The sequence below is a fragment of the Torulaspora delbrueckii genome, chromosome 5 (genome assembly GCF_000243375.1).
Source record: "Torulaspora delbrueckii CBS 1146 chromosome 5, complete genome".
NCBI lineage: Eukaryota > Fungi > Ascomycota > Saccharomycetes > Saccharomycetales > Saccharomycetaceae > Torulaspora > Torulaspora delbrueckii.
The window spans coordinates 835,999-857,497 of NC_016505.1; the positions used below are offsets into that span (position 1 = coordinate 835,999).

The 21,499-nt window shown below is 41.2% G+C and overlaps 10 protein-coding genes and 3 non-coding genes across 13 annotated transcripts; 5 read left to right on the forward strand and 8 right to left on the reverse strand.

The window, feature by feature from the left end:
• Positions 1–69: 69 nt before the first annotated feature.
• TDEL0E04480 (MFS transporter) lies at positions 70–1,920 on the reverse strand (the record flags this gene model as incomplete). The annotated part of the gene is made up of 1 exon (XM_003681854.1): positions 70–1,920. The coding sequence occupies one exon, from the start codon at positions 1,918–1,920 to the stop codon at positions 70–72; it is 1,851 nt and encodes a 616-aa protein (XP_003681902.1).
• Positions 1,921–2,437: 517 nt separating this feature from the next.
• TDEL0Etrna5P lies at positions 2,438–2,548 on the forward strand. The gene is made up of 2 exons: positions 2,438–2,474; positions 2,512–2,548. It is a non-coding gene; the product is annotated as a tRNA-Pro (tRNA).
• Positions 2,549–2,709: 161 nt separating this feature from the next.
• RNR4 (ribonucleotide-diphosphate reductase subunit RNR4) lies at positions 2,710–3,909 on the reverse strand (the record flags this gene model as incomplete). Its single annotated transcript, XM_003681855.1, has 1 exon — positions 2,710–3,909. One exon carries the CDS (start codon positions 3,907–3,909, stop codon positions 2,710–2,712), a length of 1,200 nt encoding a protein of 399 aa, XP_003681903.1.
• A 482-nt stretch (positions 3,910–4,391) lies between these two features.
• On the reverse strand, positions 4,392–4,522 carry TDEL0Etrna12L. The gene is made up of 2 exons: positions 4,484–4,522; positions 4,392–4,436 (listed from the first exon to the last, which is right to left on the reverse strand). It is a non-coding gene; the product is annotated as a tRNA-Leu (tRNA).
• Positions 4,523–4,688: 166 nt separating this feature from the next.
• RBG2 (Rbg2p) lies at positions 4,689–5,795 on the reverse strand (the record flags this gene model as incomplete). The annotated part of the gene is made up of 1 exon (XM_003681856.1): positions 4,689–5,795. One exon carries the CDS (start codon positions 5,793–5,795, stop codon positions 4,689–4,691), a length of 1,107 nt encoding a protein of 368 aa, XP_003681904.1.
• A 1,903-nt stretch (positions 5,796–7,698) lies between these two features.
• TDEL0Etrna13S lies at positions 7,699–7,780 on the forward strand. Its single transcript has one exon. It is a non-coding gene; the product is annotated as a tRNA-Ser (tRNA).
• A 251-nt stretch (positions 7,781–8,031) lies between these two features.
• On the forward strand, positions 8,032–8,769 carry YIP1 (transporter YIP1; the record flags this gene model as incomplete). The annotated part of the gene is made up of 1 exon (XM_003681857.1): positions 8,032–8,769. One exon carries the CDS (start codon positions 8,032–8,034, stop codon positions 8,767–8,769), a length of 738 nt encoding a protein of 245 aa, XP_003681905.1.
• A 14-nt stretch (positions 8,770–8,783) lies between these two features.
• Positions 8,784–10,346, reverse strand: GIT1 (Git1p; the record flags this gene model as incomplete). The annotated part of the gene is made up of 1 exon (XM_003681858.1): positions 8,784–10,346. The coding sequence occupies one exon, from the start codon at positions 10,344–10,346 to the stop codon at positions 8,784–8,786; it is 1,563 nt and encodes a 520-aa protein (XP_003681906.1).
• Positions 10,347–11,137: 791 nt separating this feature from the next.
• Positions 11,138–12,817, forward strand: MSM1 (methionine--tRNA ligase MSM1; the record flags this gene model as incomplete). Its single annotated transcript, XM_003681859.1, has 1 exon — positions 11,138–12,817. One exon carries the CDS (start codon positions 11,138–11,140, stop codon positions 12,815–12,817), a length of 1,680 nt encoding a protein of 559 aa, XP_003681907.1.
• Positions 12,818–12,865: 48 nt separating this feature from the next.
• POL31 (DNA-directed DNA polymerase delta subunit POL31) lies at positions 12,866–14,251 on the reverse strand (the record flags this gene model as incomplete). The annotated part of the gene is made up of 1 exon (XM_003681860.1): positions 12,866–14,251. The coding sequence occupies one exon, from the start codon at positions 14,249–14,251 to the stop codon at positions 12,866–12,868; it is 1,386 nt and encodes a 461-aa protein (XP_003681908.1).
• Positions 14,252–14,518: 267 nt separating this feature from the next.
• On the reverse strand, positions 14,519–17,905 carry PSD2 (phosphatidylserine decarboxylase 2; the record flags this gene model as incomplete). The annotated part of the gene is made up of 1 exon (XM_003681861.1): positions 14,519–17,905. One exon carries the CDS (start codon positions 17,903–17,905, stop codon positions 14,519–14,521), a length of 3,387 nt encoding a protein of 1,128 aa, XP_003681909.1.
• A 281-nt stretch (positions 17,906–18,186) lies between these two features.
• On the forward strand, positions 18,187–18,462 carry LSO2 (Lso2p; the record flags this gene model as incomplete). Its single annotated transcript, XM_003681862.1, has 1 exon — positions 18,187–18,462. One exon carries the CDS (start codon positions 18,187–18,189, stop codon positions 18,460–18,462), a length of 276 nt encoding a protein of 91 aa, XP_003681910.1.
• A 77-nt stretch (positions 18,463–18,539) lies between these two features.
• On the reverse strand, positions 18,540–19,526 carry PET130 (Pet130p; the record flags this gene model as incomplete). The annotated part of the gene is made up of 1 exon (XM_003681863.1): positions 18,540–19,526. One exon carries the CDS (start codon positions 19,524–19,526, stop codon positions 18,540–18,542), a length of 987 nt encoding a protein of 328 aa, XP_003681911.1.
• Between the last annotated feature and the right edge of the window lie 1,973 nt (positions 19,527–21,499).

The window sequence follows — 21,499 nt, forward strand, 5'->3', positions numbered from 1 at the left end:
TGGGAATAACAGATCATTATCATAAATAAAGTGAGAATTAAATATATAGTGTTATTAGTGTAATGGATTTCACGAGGAGCACGATGAGTTGGAAGAATGGTGATGTTTTTCAGTCTTAACTGCACTTCCATTCTCGACATCGTCCACGGTAGTCGTCGTGGGAGCTGCTGGTGAGTATGCATACTTAGATCTCTTCCTGATTCTTGCACCGTAGATATAGAACATGAAGGGAATAGCGACACAGGCTAATGAGATGAAGGCCATTAGTGTAGTAGCCCATTCGTAACCTAGTCTGTGGTACATTTGAATGGTGAATAATGGCACTGCACCACCCCACATCGATCTTACAAAAGTCTTGGCGGCGAGGCCCGATGCCGCGTAATGTTGGTAGGAGTCGACAATGTAGTTATTTGCTGGGTTGTAAAGCATTAGGAAGCCGAAACCACATGCCATACCACTGAAGCAAGGTCCTGCCCAGGAAACGTGTGGGAAAGAGGACCAGGCGTAGGCGAACAACCCGACAGGAACGAAAATGGAGCCGATCATCATTGGGATCAATCTAAGCTCTGCTGGTGGCACTTCACCTCTGTCAATATATCTTTGGGCTCTCTTCAAATAGTCCTTATTTAGAATGGGAGATATAGCCGTTGATATCAGTACACCAACTCCTAGTGGAATAAACATCAAACTCGTCTTAATATCCCCCCATTTCTTACCTTCGCTGTACACCATTGGGTATGCGAAGAAGAACATGTAAAGTAGACCGTAAATGATGGACATGTATAATGTGATTAAGAACACAATTAGTTCGGAAAGCAAAATCACAGGTCTCATTAGAGTACCCTCGACGATTTCTTTGAAGGTTCTGATCTGGATCTCAGAAAGAGCTCTATAGGATGGATCACCGGTTACCTTTCTCAATTTCTTGGCTCTCTTCTTTAAAATAGTTTGATGGTGAGTTTCTGGTAAAAAGATCACCATGATGATGTAGAGACATCCGCTAAAGATGATCATAAAATAGTAAGGCCAACGCCAGTTAATTTTTACCGACAATAGAGAACCAATAATGGGACCCATGACTGGACCAATGAACGGTGCTGCGGAAAAGACAGACATAGCGACACCTCTCTCTTCATTTCTCCACATATCACTTAAAGAACCACCGATTAAGCACATTGGGGCAGAAAATGCCAAACCATCCAAAAATCTGAAAGCCAACAATGTACCGATATTCTTGGCCACTGCACAAGGCACAATAAATACCACAGCTACTAACAGGGTAGTATGATAAACCCAATTCCTACCAAATTCTTCAGATAATGGTGCAAATAACAGAGGACCCACACCAAAACCCCAGACCATCAATGAAACACACAAACACATCACTATAGAAGAAACCCCAAAATATTCTGCTGGCGAAGTCATATCACCAGTAATGATTGCCGACATCAATGCCACAGCGAAGCACACCACACCAAGCAAAATAGTCAAATTCCATTTCTGCCTCGTAGACCAACATCGAGGATCCTCTCTATCATCTTCTACAAACTGTACGACACGGAAACCAGTCTCGACATCCAATGGATATTGCCATTTATCTTCGGGATGTAACTTACTATTGGGATCAGGAATGAATTTCTCGGGTGTTTCTTGATCAATTGCAGATTCAACGGGTCCCAAATTTTTCGAATACGTCTCATAACGAGATAAAACGTTCTCGACACCTTCTTTATGGGATTCTATAATTTTTAGCACTTCCTCTTGATCTTGAGCACTATCTTCGAACCTCTGCGATATATGACTTTGCGTTCTGGAAATTAAACCACCCGTATGATGCTCACTGGTTCTACTATTTTTATTTGGACAATTGGGCAGGCTCATTGCGCACTCCTGGTTGATAAGCAGCAATCTGTGAATCATCTTGGGATGGAATTGAATTGAAAGAAGAATTTTCGTCACTGTGCATCTGAGAAACCTTAGTTCACTAGAAGCAAGGCAAAGATTTGGAGATATATCAATAAAAAGACAAATCGATAATTAGAAAGAGAAGCAAGAATTGGATACTGGGATCTTCGACAGCTATATATACGTTTATAAAACTCGATTAATTATACAGTCCAACCATTGTTCATTGGTTCGAAGACCGAAAGTAAGAGCCGCTCCAGAGAAATGGCCGCAGAGTATGACAGCCGCACGTAAGAGCCGCAAAGGGTCTCTAAGAGCCGTGAGGAGCCGGTAAGAGCCGACTGAGAAATATAAATCTTGGCAAGATTGCCAGTTAGATCGTTGGAGGGAAATACGGCAATTCACGCATTCTCGGGTAGTCATAAATCATTTGTAATGTAGTTGTGAAATGTGAATATGTTAAATCAATCTTTTGAATGTAGCATAGGTGAATCTGTCTTGTTTTCTCTTTACATTTTTCAACAAATTACAAGGGCGTGTGGTCTAGTGGTATGATTCTCGCTTTGGGCGAATCTTCGGAACACCGAGGATGAACAACATACAAGCATGCGAGAGGCCCTGGGTTCAATTCCCAGCTCGCCCCAATTTGATTTTTATTTTTTTCTCTTCACATTTGTTAGTATCCTCCTATTGCACGCACACAAGTTAATTAAGTTCATGAAGAAGGACTGACGGTGTAAGTGAAAGTAAATTATCCGATGTTGTAAACTGACATTATTCTTAATTAATTATATATAAACGTTCCTAAAAATCTTCATCAAATGTGAAGGCCCCTGTTTCGGATTCTTCCTTGGAAGACTTAGCCATGACACCAGCCTTCTGGTAGTCAGAGACTCTCTTTTCGAAAAAATTGGTCTTACCAGCCAGCGAGATGTTCTCCATGAAATCAAATGGGTTAGTCACGTTGAAAAATTTCTTGTTCCCGAAAGCGACCAGTAGTCTATCAGCGACGAACTCAACGTACTGGTTCATCAGGTCGGCGTTCATACCCAATAAAGAAACGGGTAGAGCATCGATGAAGTACCTCTTTTCGATCTCGACGGCTTCAGTAATAATCTTTTCGATAATGGAAGGATCTGGCTTATTCTTCAAATGAGCAAATAGTAGACATGCAAAATCGGTATGTAAACCTTCATCTCTGCAGATCAATTCGTTAGAAAACGTTAGACCTGGCATTAGACCTTTCTTCTTCAACCAGAAGATAGCAGCAAAGGAACCTGAAAAGAAATAACCTTCAATGGCAGCGAAAGCAACCAATCTCTCTGCGAAGATAGATTCACTGTCCTGAATCCATCTGATAGCCCATTCGGCCTTCTCTTTAATCTGAGGAATGTTTTCAATCGCATTGAATAAGAAATCGCTTTCCTTTGGATCCTTGATATAAGTATCAATTAACAGGGAATAGGTCTCTGAGTGAATGTTTTCCATCATGATTTGGAAACCATAGAAACATTTAGCTTCTGGAATTTGCACTTCTGCACTGAAATTCTCAACTAAATTCTCATTTACTATACCATCAGAGGCAGCAAAGAAGGCCAAGACACGGGAGATGAAAAATCTTTCGTTCTCATTCATACGGTTATTCCAATCATGAATATCCTTCGATAGATCAATCTCTTCGGCCGTCCAGAACGAAGCCTCTGCTCTCTTATACGCTTGCCAAATCTCATGGTATTTGATTGGGAATAGAACAAATCTACGTTTGTTCTCCACTAGTAGAGGTTCATCCTTCTCCATTTCTTTCAATTTATGACGGTGAACCTGGTGTGATTTCAAAAAGTTACTGTGCTCTTTAGCAGCGTTCGAGAGTCTCAATTGCAAAGAATCATCATCCGCCTTAGATTCAGAAACTGTCTCCAGGGAAGAACCCAAATTCCTGGCATCCTTCAATTCTAGATCGGACAAAGCAGAAGCAGCCACTTTCGAAGGTGTTTCCTTGACCATTGTGAGTAATCTGTTGTGTGATTAAGTGGTGAATTATTCAAATAAATAGAATCAATGAAAAAAAATTGTTAAAAGAATAGTGAAAAAGGGATTCTTTTAAAAGAGATAAAGGCGAGAAGGGAGAAAAGAAGGGACCTGGAGAGTTTACTAGAGATGATGCACATGTATATATACAAAAGTTACAAAGTATAAGCATGCAAGCATGCGACCTGACAATCATACGATCAACTTCTGTACGATATGATACGAATCGATATTAGTAAAGAAGCGTTGTCTTTCAGGGCTGTGAAAGAAAACCGAAAGTGGGCTAACTGTTATCGCCCGATTTCGTGCTGTTCTGACAAAGAAATGATAAAAAAAAGGATTAAATTCTTTACGCATCAGTCATAGTGAACGGCAACGCGTAAACGACAGACGCCAAACGCGTAAACAACACCCAAAAAAAAACGAGACGCGTAAACAAAGTTAAAGCAAAAAATTAATGGTTGCTAAGAGATTCGAACTCTTGCATCTTACGATACCTGAGAATTCCGTGGTGCGTAGTGTTGCTACACACAAGAATCGAACTGAGGATTCTTGAATCAGGCGCCTTAGACCGCTCGGCCAAACAACCATTTATTTGTTGAACATAATGGCAAACTACTTGAGTCTGATGGTTTACAAAAAGTCACATGAAGACCTCATCCATTTTCAATACTACAATATGGTATGAGCGTACACTGTAGCGCTCTCTATGTATGCCTCTACCTATATACATCGATTCGTTACACAAGGCTTGATTACTTTGTAAATAGTGAAACTACATCTTCATCGTCTATCTTATGGTTTAATCCGCACTTCTGCGGAGAATGTTTGGCAGATGAACCCCACACTAATGCGTACTTGAATTTGTCCTTGAAATCACGATGGATACTATGACACAGATCACCAATCGTAGAGTTACTTCTCACAACCAAAGGATCACTGAAATCAGGTTTGATACCACGCTTTTTCGTAAAGACACGATTTAGGTTCAGTTGATACCAAATCTCTTCCACCACATCATCGAGACCAAGATCCATCTCACATGACATCACCACAGTGTTTGGTTCCCGGGCCAATCGGTCAACTTCCTCCAGCGACACAGCGTCGATCTTATTGTAAACGTAGAGACATTTGATATAGTTGCAGTGTTGTTCGTTCAACACGTCTATGAAATCATCCATGGTACATCGTTCATCCCGCACGAGCACTTCGGCGTTGTGAACCTTGTAATCTTTCAAGAGCAACTTGATGGCATCCTCGGTTAGATTGCTCCTCGCTGGGGAAGTGAATGTGATCTTAATACCACCGGTTTCTTTCTTCTTGTAATAGATATTAGGCTTTTCCTTGTTCAATCTGATCCCAACTGCTTCCAGTTCTTTTTCCAACGATTCTCTCTGGTGTTCACTCTTCGTTGCGTCCAAAATCATAATGATTAGATCAGCAGTTCTGGCTGTTGAAACAACTTGTCTACCACGACCTTTACCTTGTGAAGCGCCATAGATAATACCTGGCAAATCCACGATTTGAATCTCTGCCCCCTGGTATTTCAACACACCAGGCACAGAAGTAAGTGTAGTGAACGCATAGTGTGCGATTTCTGATTTTGTCGTTGTGATCTTACCCAGTAAAGATGACTTACCAACAGATGGATAACCGATCAGAACGGCTCTTGCATCCCCAGACTTGGCCACTTCAAATCCAGTACCGCCACCGCTACTAGAACCTGCTTCATCAGCTAGCAATTGTTGTCTATAACGTGCCAGTTTACCTTTCAATAGACCCAGATGGTACTCTGTAGCTTTATTCTTTTGCGTACGTGCCATCTCTTCTTCGATAGCACGAATTTTGTCAACAACACCCATCTTGCAACGTTTTGATTAGTGGTTTGAGGAGCTAGCGACTGCTGAAGACCCTAGATATGCTGTTTTAAAGCTCATCTGATGAATAACTTCTTCCAGAGCTTGCAATTTCTTCACCATATAGAGAGAAAGTCACGTGACTCAATATGCTCAGATTATATTATACTGTTCAATATATTATAACCCGCTATTAGCCTTAGAGGTTGAGATTGTGTCGGTAAATTTCAGAGAGATATTTCTAGCCCTTTCGATCTTATTTTTTATTTTCTGGTTAAGAGCAATGAGTTAAACTGAAGAATATGTTGTTACGATTTAATTAAATATAAGAAAACCGATTGCTGGACAGACTAAGCTGTGACTGTAGTGCGTGATTCGTCAAGAGCACAACGAGTGGTTCAAAATTTTTTGCTCATACACTCACTGATGCTAAGATAAAAATATATACGAACTACGCAAGATCAATTTCATTGAGATTCTAACATAATATTAAATCTTTTTTCATTTCTGTAGCTGTTCCTACCTGTAATTCAAGCGCACGAAGCACGGTTGCCATGAGTGACAATCCCGACGGAGTCTAACTACACTGTTAGCTCAATTAATAAGTATTTTTGATGATTGTTCGTTGTATTGACCAGGAAGGCCTGATTGTTAGGCATTATGATTAGACAATCTTTAAGAACGTATAATTAGTTTTAAACTTTTCCCTGATGCTAGACTGAACGTGACGAACATCTAAAACTCAAAGAAATTGACGTTAACACGAATTAGTGTGATCTGGGGAACATGTTGCCGACCTCCAAAAGTAAATTGTGGTTGATATACCTTTCTCAGCTCAGATCTACATTCATATGTCAGCGGATGAACTAAGCTGAACAGCTAACTAATGAGCTGGCGAATGCTTTTATACAGCGAACACCCAATTGAATGAATACCTGAAGAATATTCCACGTATATTTATATAAATTATTCTGTAATTTCTTCATCTTTCCTTACGCTGGATAATTTCATTGTAGCGCCTCGAGGGAGTGAATATCATGTATAAGACCGTGATCAATCAACGCTGTCACTTCATCAATTGCAAATGACCATTCGACTCAACATCATTAGAGCACGCAGAGTAATTAGAATCCTAAAGGCATTGTTACTATACTTAACACCCCGGTACACATTATAGACCACTTCATCTTCAGTACACTACTCTCTATCTGCTAAGGCAAAGAATATGCGGACAAATATAACAGAGGACTCAAGCAATTGTTGGACTCTTTGAGCGATGATTTTGATAAAAAAGATTGAGCCAAGGATACTATATGTTAGTACCCATAGTGAGAGCTGGGAACTTAGGCCGAGAGTATTGCCAGAACTCGGAGAGATCTCAGGAAAGTAGATAGTGTGTGATATATCACAGAGCAGGACTAGCATAGAGCCAGTATGACACGGCGGTGACAGAAATAATTATAAAAGCGTTTGTGCTATATATAAGAATGTCAAGAGATGTTGGCTAATGCATCTGGTCGATCACTGTTGATCAATACACCATGCTCTAAGAATATTATCTAAATGGTGCTCTAACATCCCGATAGCTGCAAAAATCCTATGACAAGATACATGTGCGAAGAGGACTTACCAAGTGGAAAAGTACGGATTGCATTCATTAATTAGTAGCCAATCCGTCGATCTAATCTCTATCCTTCATAGCTAGACTTGACTGAATTCAATAGACCACTTGATATGCCCTCATATATGCCTTCGTATCTATGACCCCAACCTGAATTATGAAGGCCATTCATGCATCAATGCTTGACTAGTCAGTCAGCAACTAGTACCTCAATATTAGGTTAGATTGATACTTAACCAAACAATTGATATAATTTAAGCATAATTAAGACAAACATCTAAATTAACAGGCAACTTGGCCGAGTGGTTAAGGCGAAAGATTAGAAATCTTTTGGGCTCTGCCCGCGCAGGTTCGAGTCCTGCAGTTGTCGTTTATTTTTTGCATCTCAAGCGGAGAATGTTCATACAACAACATAACTAGTTTTGCTTGGTGACACTCTCAGCATTGACCTCGACCATCTACTTACTTTAAATTTAACTTCTTTGTGCCAGGGACTACAATTTCTTGGTTGATACAAGCCCTTTTCGAAAAGTGAAAAAGTTCCCAAAACATCTCTTCACTGGATCATTGATTGAAAGGAAAACACGGGAATAGGTTATATCAGCACATTGAATAGCTGAGATGTCGTTTTATAACAATCAAGGTTCCTTCAATGGAGGCTTTTACCAACCTTCGAGCCAATTCTCATTCCCTCAGGGTTCTATGTCGTTCCAAAACAATACGACCCACACAGGAGCTGGGAATGACACTATGGGAGTCTCACCCGATCCTCTACCCACTGGAATAATCAATGCTCTATCGACGAAAGGGTACCCACATGAACCTCCTCTTTTGGAAGAGATAGGAATCAATTTCGATCATATTATTACCAAGACAAAGATCGCGTTCAATCCTGTAAATAGTAAGAGCGCCCTCTCAGAGGAGATTCTTCATGACTCCGACTTGGCTGGTCCATTGATTTTCTTCTTACTATTCGGTCTTTTCCTTCTACTCGCTGGTAAAGTTCATTTTGGTTACATCTACGGAGTGGCCCTGTTCGGAACAGTCTCGCTACATGAGCTGTCTAAATTTATGGGAAATAACGAGTCATCATCACCAGCTAAGCTACGTTTCTTCAATACTGCATCCATTCTCGGTTATTGTTTCCTACCCCTATGCTTTCTATCACTAATTGGAGTGTTTATTTCTCTGGAGACCAAAATAGGGTACTTCCTGGGCGCTTTATTTGTGGCTTGGAGTACTCTCTCATCTTCTGCATTCCTAGACTCGTTGCTGCAATTGCATGGGGCAAGAGCGCTTATCGCATATCCACTCATGATTTATTACAGTGTCTTTGCCCTTATGGCGATCTTCGTTTAATCAAAACAGTTAAATTAAAGCTCTATAATTAAAGAACTATATACAAATTTCAAACGACGGGGGTCAACCGTAGTGACAAATCCATCTTTCTTGTCGTTCTCTGGGTTTCTCTTTGATTGAGAATCGTCACTGTCTTCTTCAACATACATGACAGTGCTACTTTGTTGATCTTCATCGAAACCCATTTTACCTTGCCAGCCATTCTCAATCAAGTAGTTGTAGAACTTAATATCGAGTTCCATCAAGTCATTTTCACGGCTATGTGGGATAAAGAGCCATGCAAATAAAATACCGACAAGACCACAAACAGCTGCAATGATAAATGTGTAACGAGGACCAATTTTATCTCTTATAGGTTGGAAAGATTGAGTACCAGCGACAGCGCCGACTTTACCAATAGCAGCACTTAAACCGTACAAAGTTCCTCTAACAGCGGTTGGAAATGATTCACTGGAAGTCACACCCATCATATCACCAGGACCAGCATTACCCATAGAATTCATCAGACCATAAAAGACGATGAACAATGGAGTAATATTCGATAATTGTTCGTATGCACAACCGATGATCAAACCAAAGATAATGTAACCAGTGAACCCAAAGATCAAAGTGTATTTACGACCAATTCGGTCACATAACCAAGCACCAACGAAGACACCTGGAATGGCGATGATGCCCAGCAACAAATTCCATTCACAAATCTTTTTCAAATCCTTGGTACCACCGATGACAGATGCGATAATGGTACCACTGAAAATACCATTAGGGAAAGTAACGAAATCAAACATAAACCAAGCACCGCAAGTTCCCAAGATAGGTTTCCAGTTGAATTTAATAATCAACCACAATGGGATCTTGGACTGAAACCTGCCCTTCTTGTAGAGTTCGTTAGTGGCCATCTTCCAACGGAAATAGAAGATTGACAATGGCCAGAAACAACCTAGGGCAAACATGGTTCTCCAGATAGCTTCCAAATGGTGCTTGCCGCAGATAGAGTAAACGATCAAGAAAACGATAGAAGCAAATGGACCACCCAAGGATAGAGGTAAGTTAGTCACCAGGACCATCAAACCACCTCTACGCTTTTCACTGTACTCATTTGAAGCTTCGTTAGCACTCACAGATGCAGATGGGTATTCACTACCAACACCTACACCAACCATACCTCTCATCACAGTAAGCATCCAGAACATACCAGAGACGGTGTTACCATGAGAAGCTGCGCATAACAAACTACCAACTACCAACAAGACAGTACCCGTGAGGATGGACCATTTTCTTCCCATATAGTCACAACCAATGCCCATACCTACTTGACCGATAATAGTACCAACCAACGATGCATTCGAAACTCTAGTAGAGATTTCAGAACTGTACTCTGCAGACCCATACAGCTGAGGAAACAATTTGTTCAACATAGACATCGCATTATTTTGATAACCATCGGAGATCAAAGCGAAACCAGAAGCAACAATCGCAATGATATGGATCATTTGCTTCTTTTTTGGATCATTAACACGCTGTCTTCTTACTTCAGCATCATACTGGATAGGTTTCCTGTCTATAATGGATGACATCCTGACTATGATGTTTATTCTTACCGAGTAAAGCACAAATAAAACAGATCCCTTTGAATATCAAGATATAAGCCGCTTAAGTATCCCAGAATTTTTCACCTCATCGCACAAATCTTTTTCACTTCTCATCAGTCTCTTACAGTGATGGTCCACTCTCTCAGCAACTTAGTGATTTAACATTATTATTCTTGCACGTTGCCAAGATCTATAGATCTTGAGCTTTTGCAAATTTCTGGAGGAATTACGTGCAAGCAACTGAAACACCTAGCTACCCCCCGGAGAAGCGCTTAGACATATCTCACCCTTGCATCCCTTGGCATTAAAGATAATAAATTAATAATTACTATCTCTGTAATTACTGTCACTTTTTTTTTTTCTAAGTGACAGTAATTCTTCAACAACCAGGTGAAAAAAAGATTCAATAGGACCCATGTGTGCCTTCACGTGGGGCACGTTCTGTAAGTTCTTGGTAACTATCTCGAGGCATTCTCACTAATATTAGCTTCACCAGCCAGCAATTTCCTTGAAGAAGACAAGAAGTTGCTTTAAAATCTGTCACCAGCGGAGTTATTCAATTGCGTTTGAAAAATGCAGCCGACTAATTGCGTAGCCTTTGTCTTGTGTGGGTTAATCTAGTGATTCCAAGTGCTTGGCACTTTATGCCGTTTCTGGAATGAATGTAGCCTTTTCAAGGTGGTTTCTTCTAAGAATGAACGTAAGCTTAAGGCCTTCGCGTGGTAAAAGAACTGTGTGTGCGTAGTAGTTCTAACTAAAAAAACAGTTCTAGGGAGATGATCTCGAGGGTTTGGAGCCGTCGATGGCTCTCGAAGGTATCCCACGTTACTACGCCTATCTTTTATCCCAATGCGAAGCCGCATTTGGGTCACCTTTACTCGAGTTTACTGTGCGATGTGTTCCACCGATGGCAAGTACTAGAGGGAAAAGAGTCGTTATTCACCACGGGGACCGATGAGCATGGGTTAAAGATTCAAATTGCAAGTGAAAAAAATGGGTTTGCGAGTCCCAGGGAGTTTGTTGATAAACTATACAATGACTTTATCGAGTTGGATCGGGTATCCAATGTGAAATTTACTCGATTTATAAGGACTACAGACCCAGATCATGTAGCTAATGTGGCCAAATTGTGGAGATTGTGTTACGAGCGTGGATTTATCTATCAAGGTGAACATAAGGGATGGTATTCTGTGTCTGACGAGACTTTTTATCCAGAATCTAAAGTTGTTAAAAGCCCCACGGATAATAATAAATATATCAACACAGAGTCAAATAATGAAGTGGTTTATCATGCAGAGAATAACTATTTTTTCAAGTTGTCAGCATTTAAGGAAAGATTGATTAAGTACATTCGGGATAATCCGTCCTTCATCTACCCAGCTACCAAGAGAGACCAGGTTTTGAGAGAGCTGGAAGGCGAATCGAACTTGCAGGATCTGTCGGTTTCGAGACCTTCTTCCCGTTTGAAATGGGGGATAGAGGTTCCTGGAGATCCATCTCAGAGAATCTATGTGTGGTTTGACGCGCTCTGCAATTATGTCACCTCTATAGGAGGCATAGATTCTCTGGTGACTGGTGAAACTCCACAAACCAATCTAAAATATCTAGGAAATCATCCAAAAGTCTCTTCGAGACAATGGTGGCAGAACACGACCCATGTGATAGGTAAAGATATTATCCGATTCCATACAATTTATTGGCCAGCATTCTTGATGGCCGCTGATTTGCCCCTGCCAAGAAATGTGGTCGTTCATAGCCATTGGCTGTCCAAAGGGGTCAAGATGTCAAAGAGTCTTGGGAATGTAGTTGACCCTCTACTGATGATAGATTATTACGGTGCTGATGCGATGAGATGGTTTCTGCTAGAGAATTCACAGCTCGAGGACGACGGTGATTTCCAGGAAAATAAATTGCATAACACCAGGGAATTGCTGGTATCGAAATGGGGGAATTTGGTGAACAGATGCTGTGGTGCCAAGTTTAATCTGCACAGAGCAGTTAGCATATTTGCGTCCAACGACTCTCTTATATCGGCTTTTGAAGATGAACCTGCTCTTAAGAAAGCGGCAGAGCAGCTTCTCAATGAGCTTGCTGCGGTTCCAAGCAGTATGAACGATCAGATAAGCACTTTTCAAACGAGGTTGGCATTGAGAAACGTTTGGTCAATAATTGACCAATCTAATACTTTCATGCAAGAAGCCAAACCTTGGGCGAAGAGTGGCACTCAACAGGATGCCGTCATCTATTTATGTATGGAGGCTTCAAGGATCCTTTCTATCCTATGTCAGCCAATAATCCCTACACTTGCCACTAGACTGCTGAATCGTATCGACGTCTCACCAGAAAGAAGAACACTAGCATACGCCAAAGTCGGCGCAGATGATTTCTACGGACATCACGCAAATGATAAAGGTAGAGAGTTGCCGCTGCAGAGAAAAGTCCAGAGAGAAAGCTAGATTTTATTTTTTAGCCTGTGAATAGTATATTTGTAAAGTGTATAAAGTTCATACTTCGATATTGATAATCTCGGTCTCGAAAGTAGCCGGATCAAACAATACCACATTACCACTTAAGCTATATTTGGGGACTGATATTAGTCTGACTTTCTTTCCATGCATTTCGAGGTCTCTGGAGCCGTAGGAAGGCTGGTTTCCTACCACGTAAACGTGAGGCCATTCATCCAACACGAATGGACTAGCATCTGAGTAAGGATATGACCATAAAGTGTCAGGTGCAGTGGGTATGATATTTTGCCACTTCATCGTACATTCCATCAAATCCAGTCTATGTTCTAGCGTATCCTGATCTTGTGAACTACCTTGTGCGGGGATGACGTATTTGCAGAGATCGTTAATACTTTGACCTGCTAAAGCTAAGATCTCCAGTCCCTCAATATGAAATCTGTAAGGGTTAGTGACTAAATCGAGGATGTTGCGATTGATCTCTTCGAAATGGTCTTTCAGCGATTTTTGGAATAACGCTTTATGGAAAGGTTCTTGTGGTAGAGATTTATTAGTGGGATCGCTGGCTCCAGGCATCAAAGCCACTGGAATTGACTGGAGGACGTTACTGAGAAAATCACCGAAAGTTTCCAAGCAATTGACCAGTTCGCCGCTCGATCCCTCATCAAACGTGAAGGATAGTGAATCGCCGCAAATTATAAGTTTACCAATCTGAGAGGCTTCATCAACCGGGCCCAAACGACCCATTAAATATTCCTGTAACAATTGTAGCTTTAACAGGTTGCCTGGAGACGTTGTGTTGATACCAAGTCCCGATACAAACGCAATCTTCTTTTTCTTACTACCATTCGGTACGCTTAACCTCAATGACTTCTGTGGTAATGCTGCTGGGTAGCAGATATCAAGTACCTGGAAAGTTCCTGCGTCTGCCTCCATACCTAGCACACCAATAACTGCGCCAGTAACAAATGGCGTCGCCCTAATATTCTCACCCACAAGTAAAACACGACCACTTTCATCTTCCAGCATGATTTCATCACTACCTTCAGGATCAGTATAACTCTTGGTAAGATCTGGAGCACCATAGACATCATTTATCACTTCTTCGAGAATATTCGGTTTATATTTCATTTCGCAATACACGCTACCAATCACCCAAACTGGTTCATTTCCCTGGATATCCAGTACTTTCTTCCTCATCTCAACATGCTTACCATTCAACGTGAAGTGGTCATCCCATCGCCTTTGACATTCTTTCAGGGTACGTTCTTTCAGAATTTCCAAACGGCGTTTATACATCAGAAAATATTGTTTATCATAGCTCCTATCCTTTGCTGTTAGCTCAAAGGCATTATCTTGATCAAGATTCTCTCGAAGAGTCACTCTTTTGGTAGCTTCAGCATCATCTGGTCGTTCAGCACTAAACATGATCGCAATTGCGTTAGTATTTGCTTTAAAAGTGGCTAACAGGCTAATTCAACATACTTGAATTTCTCTAGCAGGGCATCCATGGTCAATTGGTTGACAAAACCTCTAGAATCAAGTCTTTAACTGTATTTTTTAGGCTCGAAAATTGGCGATGACTTTTCAAATAACGCGTAAGGCTATGAAGAATAACTGAAATATTAGGAATGAAAAATTAACTAACTTTTATAAATGACGATGAATGAATGCTAGCTTTTATGCAAAAATTGATCAAGGCGTTTCCGCCGATGTAGAAGATGTAGAGGAGGAATAACGGGTTAGCATATCACTAGGAGGAGTATCACCGCGTGCCAATGATTCGACACCTTCTTCTCCGTATTCGGAAGTAAGCATGTTCTTCAGTGCATGATACTCCCATGTTGAATTATTCAATGAATTGGCATTTTCTTGGCTAATGCTTATGGTTCTCTTGATCCGTTCCCTCTCCGCAAAGTTCAAAATTCTGATCTTCTCTCTCTTGTGCTCTGATACTCGAGGTGAATGACCAACGCTCATTCCGACTTTCACTAGGGTCTCAATGCCGTCGGCAGAATTCTTGGATAGATCTGCGTCTAGGGTAAGTGCTTTGGAGGGCACGACTAGAACGACTGTGGAACCACCGAATTTGAAATAGCCTAGTTCTTCACCACGCTTTACAAAATCACCTTCTTTCCGATCCAGAATAATCGATCCTACCATCATGGCTCCGATGGGGATCATGAGCAGAGTTCCAAAGTCAGGCGACTCTAACGGGATGATCATGCGGACGTTTTCACCAAAAACGTCCAGCGAACTTCGAATAGCCATAGGGTTTACCGTATAGTACTGACCATCGACGAACATTGGTTTACCAATCACGGCATCACAAGGGCAATGGAATCTATGGTAGTCCTGTGGTGCCAATCTAAAAATCAGGATATTACATGAACGGTCATTAAAAATTTCCGATTTGTAATTTTTTGTTAGTCGAGCTAAAGTAAATCGGCTACCTTTGATCCATATGTCCTTTGCTTGATGAATGCTTGAGAAAACAGTGCATCTAGAGTCAGCAGGCGATACGAAGATCTTACTATCACCTTCTGGTTTGCGTAATCCTGGTTTTATTCTTCTATAGAAAAAATCGTTGAATGTCTTATAGGGAACATCTTCATACTCCTCCATGTTAAGAGAATGAAACTTGATGAAGGGTAAAATTTGTCTGACAGAAGAAGGATCATCAAATTTTTTACCTTGCCTCACGGACAATGTCTTGAGCAATGATCTGAATTTCTTAGATTCTTTTCCTTTACCATTGTAAATGATTCTCATACCAAGCTTGACATGAGCGCTGATTTTTTCTTCCAGGATAATACCAGAGTCTCTGTCTTGTACTAGGATGTTGGCATTATTGGATCCCAAGGCATATTTCCCGTATGTCATTTTAATCAACACTTTTGATAACCATCTCTTCGATGCAAAGTCGGTGGAAACGTAGGATGGTTTTAAAATCTTACAACTCCCTCCATAAGAGCAAACGGCGAAGTGGGTGATCAAATCGTTTTCCAGTACCAGTTTCGAGTTCATCGTATTACGTGTTGGTTTACAAGAACGAGAACAGCTCGGACACTTCCAAACGTTTTTAAAATGTGAAGACTTCTTCCATGTTTGCAAATACTCTATCAATTGATCCTTATTGAGGTAATCACACCTCCAAGGTTGTCTATTGAAATGAGTGAAGAAACCGCAAACCTCTTCAACAGTGAAATGACCAAGCATATCCAAATACAGAGTAAGGTCGACGAGATTGAAATCGTTTCGAGAAGTTTGCATTGCCAAAGCATTCTGCCAGAAGAAATTCTTTAGCACGGAGTAAGGCACATACTTGATCCTCAGTGATAGAACTGGGACTACTGAATCTCGAGGTTCCACTGTTAAAAGCAGTGGCAAATTGTACATGGCCCATTCACCTTCAGGTGTTTGCTTTGAGACCATCTCAGTCCATGAAAGGTTACAATCAGCGATCTTATCATTTGCCGAAAAGGAATCCTTGTCCAGAACCTTGAAATGAAACTCAAAATTAGTCTCTTCAGGAAATACCTCGAATGCCGCACACTCGTCGTAAACAGGATTCAACGTTTGTTTCTTCCACGACGTTTTGAAGACTCTTCTACCGAAGGTTGCAATGATAAAAGGATCCATATCATATTTCCTTCTTGATAACTTATTCTTGAGCATTGGTAGATCTTTTATATTTTTCAACTCCATAAAAACAACTCCAGCTGCATGTTGCTTCTTAGACAATTTATAATTGTTTGTCGGCGATATGTGATTTGACAAGATCTTCTGGTTGCGACGCGTTCTTCTCAGCCTTCTTAAACGATTGCCAGTATTTCTCACAGTAAAGTTATCTGTCTTGTCCTCCTCGGCCTCGTCAATGTCATCTTCGTCATCGAGCTTGTCGTCGAACTCAGGAGAATGAAGGTCGTCGTAAATATTTTCGAGGTGAGGTTCTGCAATTGCCGTTGCTTCGTCATCGTCTTCATGCTCATCCTCATCATCCTCATCTTCTTCGTCAATTTCTTCTTGATAACCGTCCGTTAGAGACATACGAGAGAAATTCGAGATCATCTCAGGCCCCACGACCTCGTATTCGTCAAGGACTGGCAACATAGGTGCCAGATCCTTATCGACCAAATCTTCATCTTCAACCTCCAAGCTCATCGGGTCACTTCCCAGGGAGATATCATCTGACAAAAGATTGTTCTCGCTGGTGAATTCATCTTGACCGTCCAATCCGCTATCAAAATAATCCAAACGAGATTCTTGATCATCATCATCTTCCTTGGAGTTAAATACATCACTGCTGTTATCGGTATTATCGGCCTTTGTTGAGGTTGACACCGATTTAGGCAAAGATGAATTGGAGGAATTTGCTTTTCTTATCGCTCTTCTATGGTTTAAAGTAGCCTTTAGACTATTTCTCCACTGGTTGTAAACTTGCATCAAAGTTGAGTGTTTGGAGTTTGTGCTTAGCTTAAACGCAAGCTGGAGTTCCCCAACCACATATAGTGAGTCAGATTTTTCCTTTGACTGCCTTTGTAACCTTCTATCATAAATATTGTACCAAGCTGGATCCAACGAGAAACGATAACTTGATACTGTATCCTTCTTCTTGAACAATTCCAATAATGACAACTTAATTTCCCCGACGTAAAGGTAGCTATTCTGCGTACTATTACGCCGAGAATGATGAGTTGCATTAGCCTGATATTCGTTTCTTGGAGGACCACTAGTGCTACCACTAGCGCCCGAATTGCTACTTATTTCATCACAGCAACTTACCTCAGAATCGGTCTCGGAAAGCGCAGGACTTGTCGGCAGGGCATCATAGATGACAATTCGTACCCATTCTGACTGTGGACTAGTCGGTAACTTCAATTTCAAAGTTTCATTCCATCTTGTTCTCCCACTTCTCAACTTTGTAGTCCTTCCGCTAGACGAAGAGCATACAGTAACCAAACAAGTGGGGTTGCACTTGAAATCTCTGAATAAATCCACATTTCGAGTCTGCACAACCTTTACTTTCAAATCCAGCCTCGCTTTCGAGCTACGTCTCTTCCTATGTCTGATCAAACCCATTGCGTCTCACAACAGTAAAACATGAACCCAGAAATTCACCGATAGCTCAAAATCACTCACGAAAGCGACTAAAAGCTCAATGAAAGGGATAACGGCTTGAAACTAAAGATTTTTGTGATCTTATTCAATTCTCGAAGTCTTCAAGCCGACTTAAATGCGATTTTTGTCAGACAAAACGAGGGAGCAAGGTGAACAAAAGATGAACCTTCCTTTCCACTTTCAAACCTCCTAGAAAGCTTTAATACGACTATTCAAATAGCTATTTGAGAGGTTAAAAAGATATGGGAAAGAGATACTCTGAATCAGCAGCCAAGAAGGCCGAAGGACAGGCAAGAAAGCGTCAGCAGGCATCTGCAAAGCAAAGAGCTGAAATGGAGAAACTAGAGGCTCAAGAAGCTGCCAAATGGGAAGAAGGATCTCGTAAGGCGAACTCGAAGAAGATAACTGAGGAGCAGAAGAAACAGGAGAAGTTGAAAGCCAAGAAAGAGCGGGAAGAGCTTCTGGCTGCTGAGGAAGAAAGAATTGCAAAAGAAGCTAAGGGCAAGAGGCAGATGTGAAGCCCCAGGCACTTATTAGTGGATAGAGGAAGCTTAATACGTAATGGTCATTTATGTAGCGTAATGAATAGAATGCGCTACTGTTTAACAACTGCAAAAGGTATTTCACTATCATGCAGGAGTCTGTTCAAGGAAGCTGGTTTTACTCTTTCGTTAGCCAGCTGGACCCAGGTCTTGCCTTTGACCTTGGACGAATACGGTTTGAGAAACTTGTCCCATTCTAGGTTCGACACTACCCGTACGCTTTCTTTAACGCAAGCGTCGAACTCTTTCATGGTTGAATGATCTGGGAATATTAAAACTTGATACATGTAGAGGCCATCCTTGGCAATTCCAGGTCTTGTGCGGCCTAAAACATCGAGACAGTGATTACTGTTCGACTGTGAAGTTGCTTCATGACCTTTAAGTCTACACCATTCACGAATAAAAGTCTTTCTTACTGCCAGTCGTAATTGCCTTCGCAAGAAGGCGTAATTTTTTGGAATATTCGATGGATTATTCTCAAACAGCCGATTCCATGGTGAATATGTATTTTCTGTCTTTACGAACCCGTTTTTCTGACTATTCCTTGTAAAGATCGACATCTCGCTATCCGATGCACCCATATTTCCATTTAAGAACACTCGTCCAACGGTTCTCACATTAATAGCAGGTTTACTCTTTCTGAACAACGATAGGAAATGATCCGGTGGGAAATACATGAGTCTGAAGAAATCACAATGATAAACGTACGATTCACGGGAGTAAATCTTGTATACATTTTGGTACCGTTGTGCCACACGACTGGAACCCTTTATTTGACCAGCTGCCGTAGTCACTTGTGAGCGCGGTGGGAACTTTTGCAGCTTAATTCCAGTCACAAAAGTGTTGCCACATGACTGCAAATTGTATTTGGGCCTCACAGATCGCACCTCCTTACTGATAGCTTCTGGAACTAAAGTAATACTTTTTGTAACAGCTGATACAGGGTACGCTGCGTTATCATGAAGCCTCAACGAACCATTTTTTTCTAAGCTGAGCTTAGAACCATTTGTCGCTCCAGAACGGTTCAAATACCGGCTCATTCCTTCCCATGAATCATCAATTTCATTTAATTTGTTAGTAGTATTTCAAGCTAGGCTACTCATCTTGAAATTTCACCGCGCGCGCATTACCATTTGGTGGATGAATAGGTCTATTATACATGAGGAAACTAAATTAGTGAGAAATTGCCCAGTACTTCATATCCCTTTTTATCTCTAGTATCTGTTGCAAGCTGAAACACATTGACAATTGACCTGGGATGCTAAAAAGATGTCGAGTTGTGCATCTTCCAGATGACAAGTAGTGGAAAGTGGTTCACATGAACCACAATATTGAACTTACTCTTTCATATAAACTTTCTAGGGCATTGAAACAACATGAAACACTTATTGTGAAGAGTGTATAGAAACCCACATTCGTCGTTCGCTACTGGGTATGTTCAGATGAGGTAGCTGTCGAAATTGGGTTTTGCATCTCGAAAGTAATGAAAAGAGGACCATTTCTTATGAGCTTGCCCAATCCATGGATTCACCATACTCATCGTATACTCAAACAAACAAGAATCAATAACGGCCAACCCTACTGACTAAGAAGAGAAAAATATCAATGAGCAAAGCAGTCAAACCGTATTGGAATGAGGATGCTGCTGACCTTTCTCAGCAATGAAACCTGAATACTTAAATCCCGATGGCGGCTAGAATACTTAGTCTGAAGATCACATCTGAGTTGTGGTATTCCATGGTGAAACATTTTCAGACACCAATTATCAACGACTCACCGAACTTAGCAGTGGTATCAAAGAGGAGCTAGTTCAGGGTCGCAAAATTAGGATCTACCTGAATGACTCCCAGAAAGAAATCTCAAAAAGTGGTTGGAGTGCCAGCGTTATATACACAACACAGTGCTGAAGATGCACAAAATGACAGGATGTTAATTTTCTACGTGAGAGACTTTTGAATAAGAAGACAAGTGTTTTAGAGCCAGAGGAACAATGACTTTCCGAGTATAATTATGATTGGAAGGATAAAAAACTCCGGGACTTGGTGAAAATTCCCAGTAATAATATGGCGAAGTATAAGAAGACTGGGGGGTGCCTTTTAAGTTTAGGTTTAAAACAAAAAAGACACCAATTCAAACGCTTCTAGTACTGAAAAAGCACTGGAACAACAAATAATACCTGATTGTTCCGATGGCTGGTGGTGAAATAGCTAAAAAGACCCCCGCCAAAAAATTCATCTTCATCGATCCTGGTGTGAGACTCTCATGACAGGTTACGACTCTAGTCAGACTGTGATCGACATCGGCAAGGATGCGGTTGTACGCATCGATAAGATTAAGGGCCGATGACGGCAATTGCATTCAAAACTTGCCAGCCCAGGAAGCACAAGAAGAGGCCGAACGATCGAACGGCCCTACACAGGCTGAATGAGAGAAATTCGCATATGCCCAAGAAATCAGCCTCTCATCTGTCTTATGACAAGGTTTTCCAGAAAATCAAGGTCCAACATGGCACTCTCATTCACTGCTCCTTCCACGATCGCTTGACGACGAAGGCAGAGCGGTCGCAAAAATATATACTTGTATGAACTGTTCGTCCGTGTTCGACTGGGACTTCATCGCAGCGAAGAACATCATGCTTAAATGTATCAGTGACCATTTGATGGCAAGTGGTGGGTCTATCATTTCTTCTGCTCTAAGTGGGGGAAACCGCATCAGCTGCTGCCGGAACTACTTTAATACTACATGCGTCTCAATCAACCATTATATTGACCTCAGCAGCACCTACACATGGTAGACTTAACACCTCTTCAAGATCTGCCACCTCCACGTGTAATTTCACACGTGGAGGTCAGCCTCACCATTCAACTAACTAATTGTAATACCACTGCTACTCGACCACTATTTGACTGCCAGTGATACATCACTCCCACCGTGTTCGCGTCCGGTTAGCTTGGCTGGCTGAGTGGCCGATATCACATACCTTGAAGCTTAAGAAATGATGTTAACAGGTCAC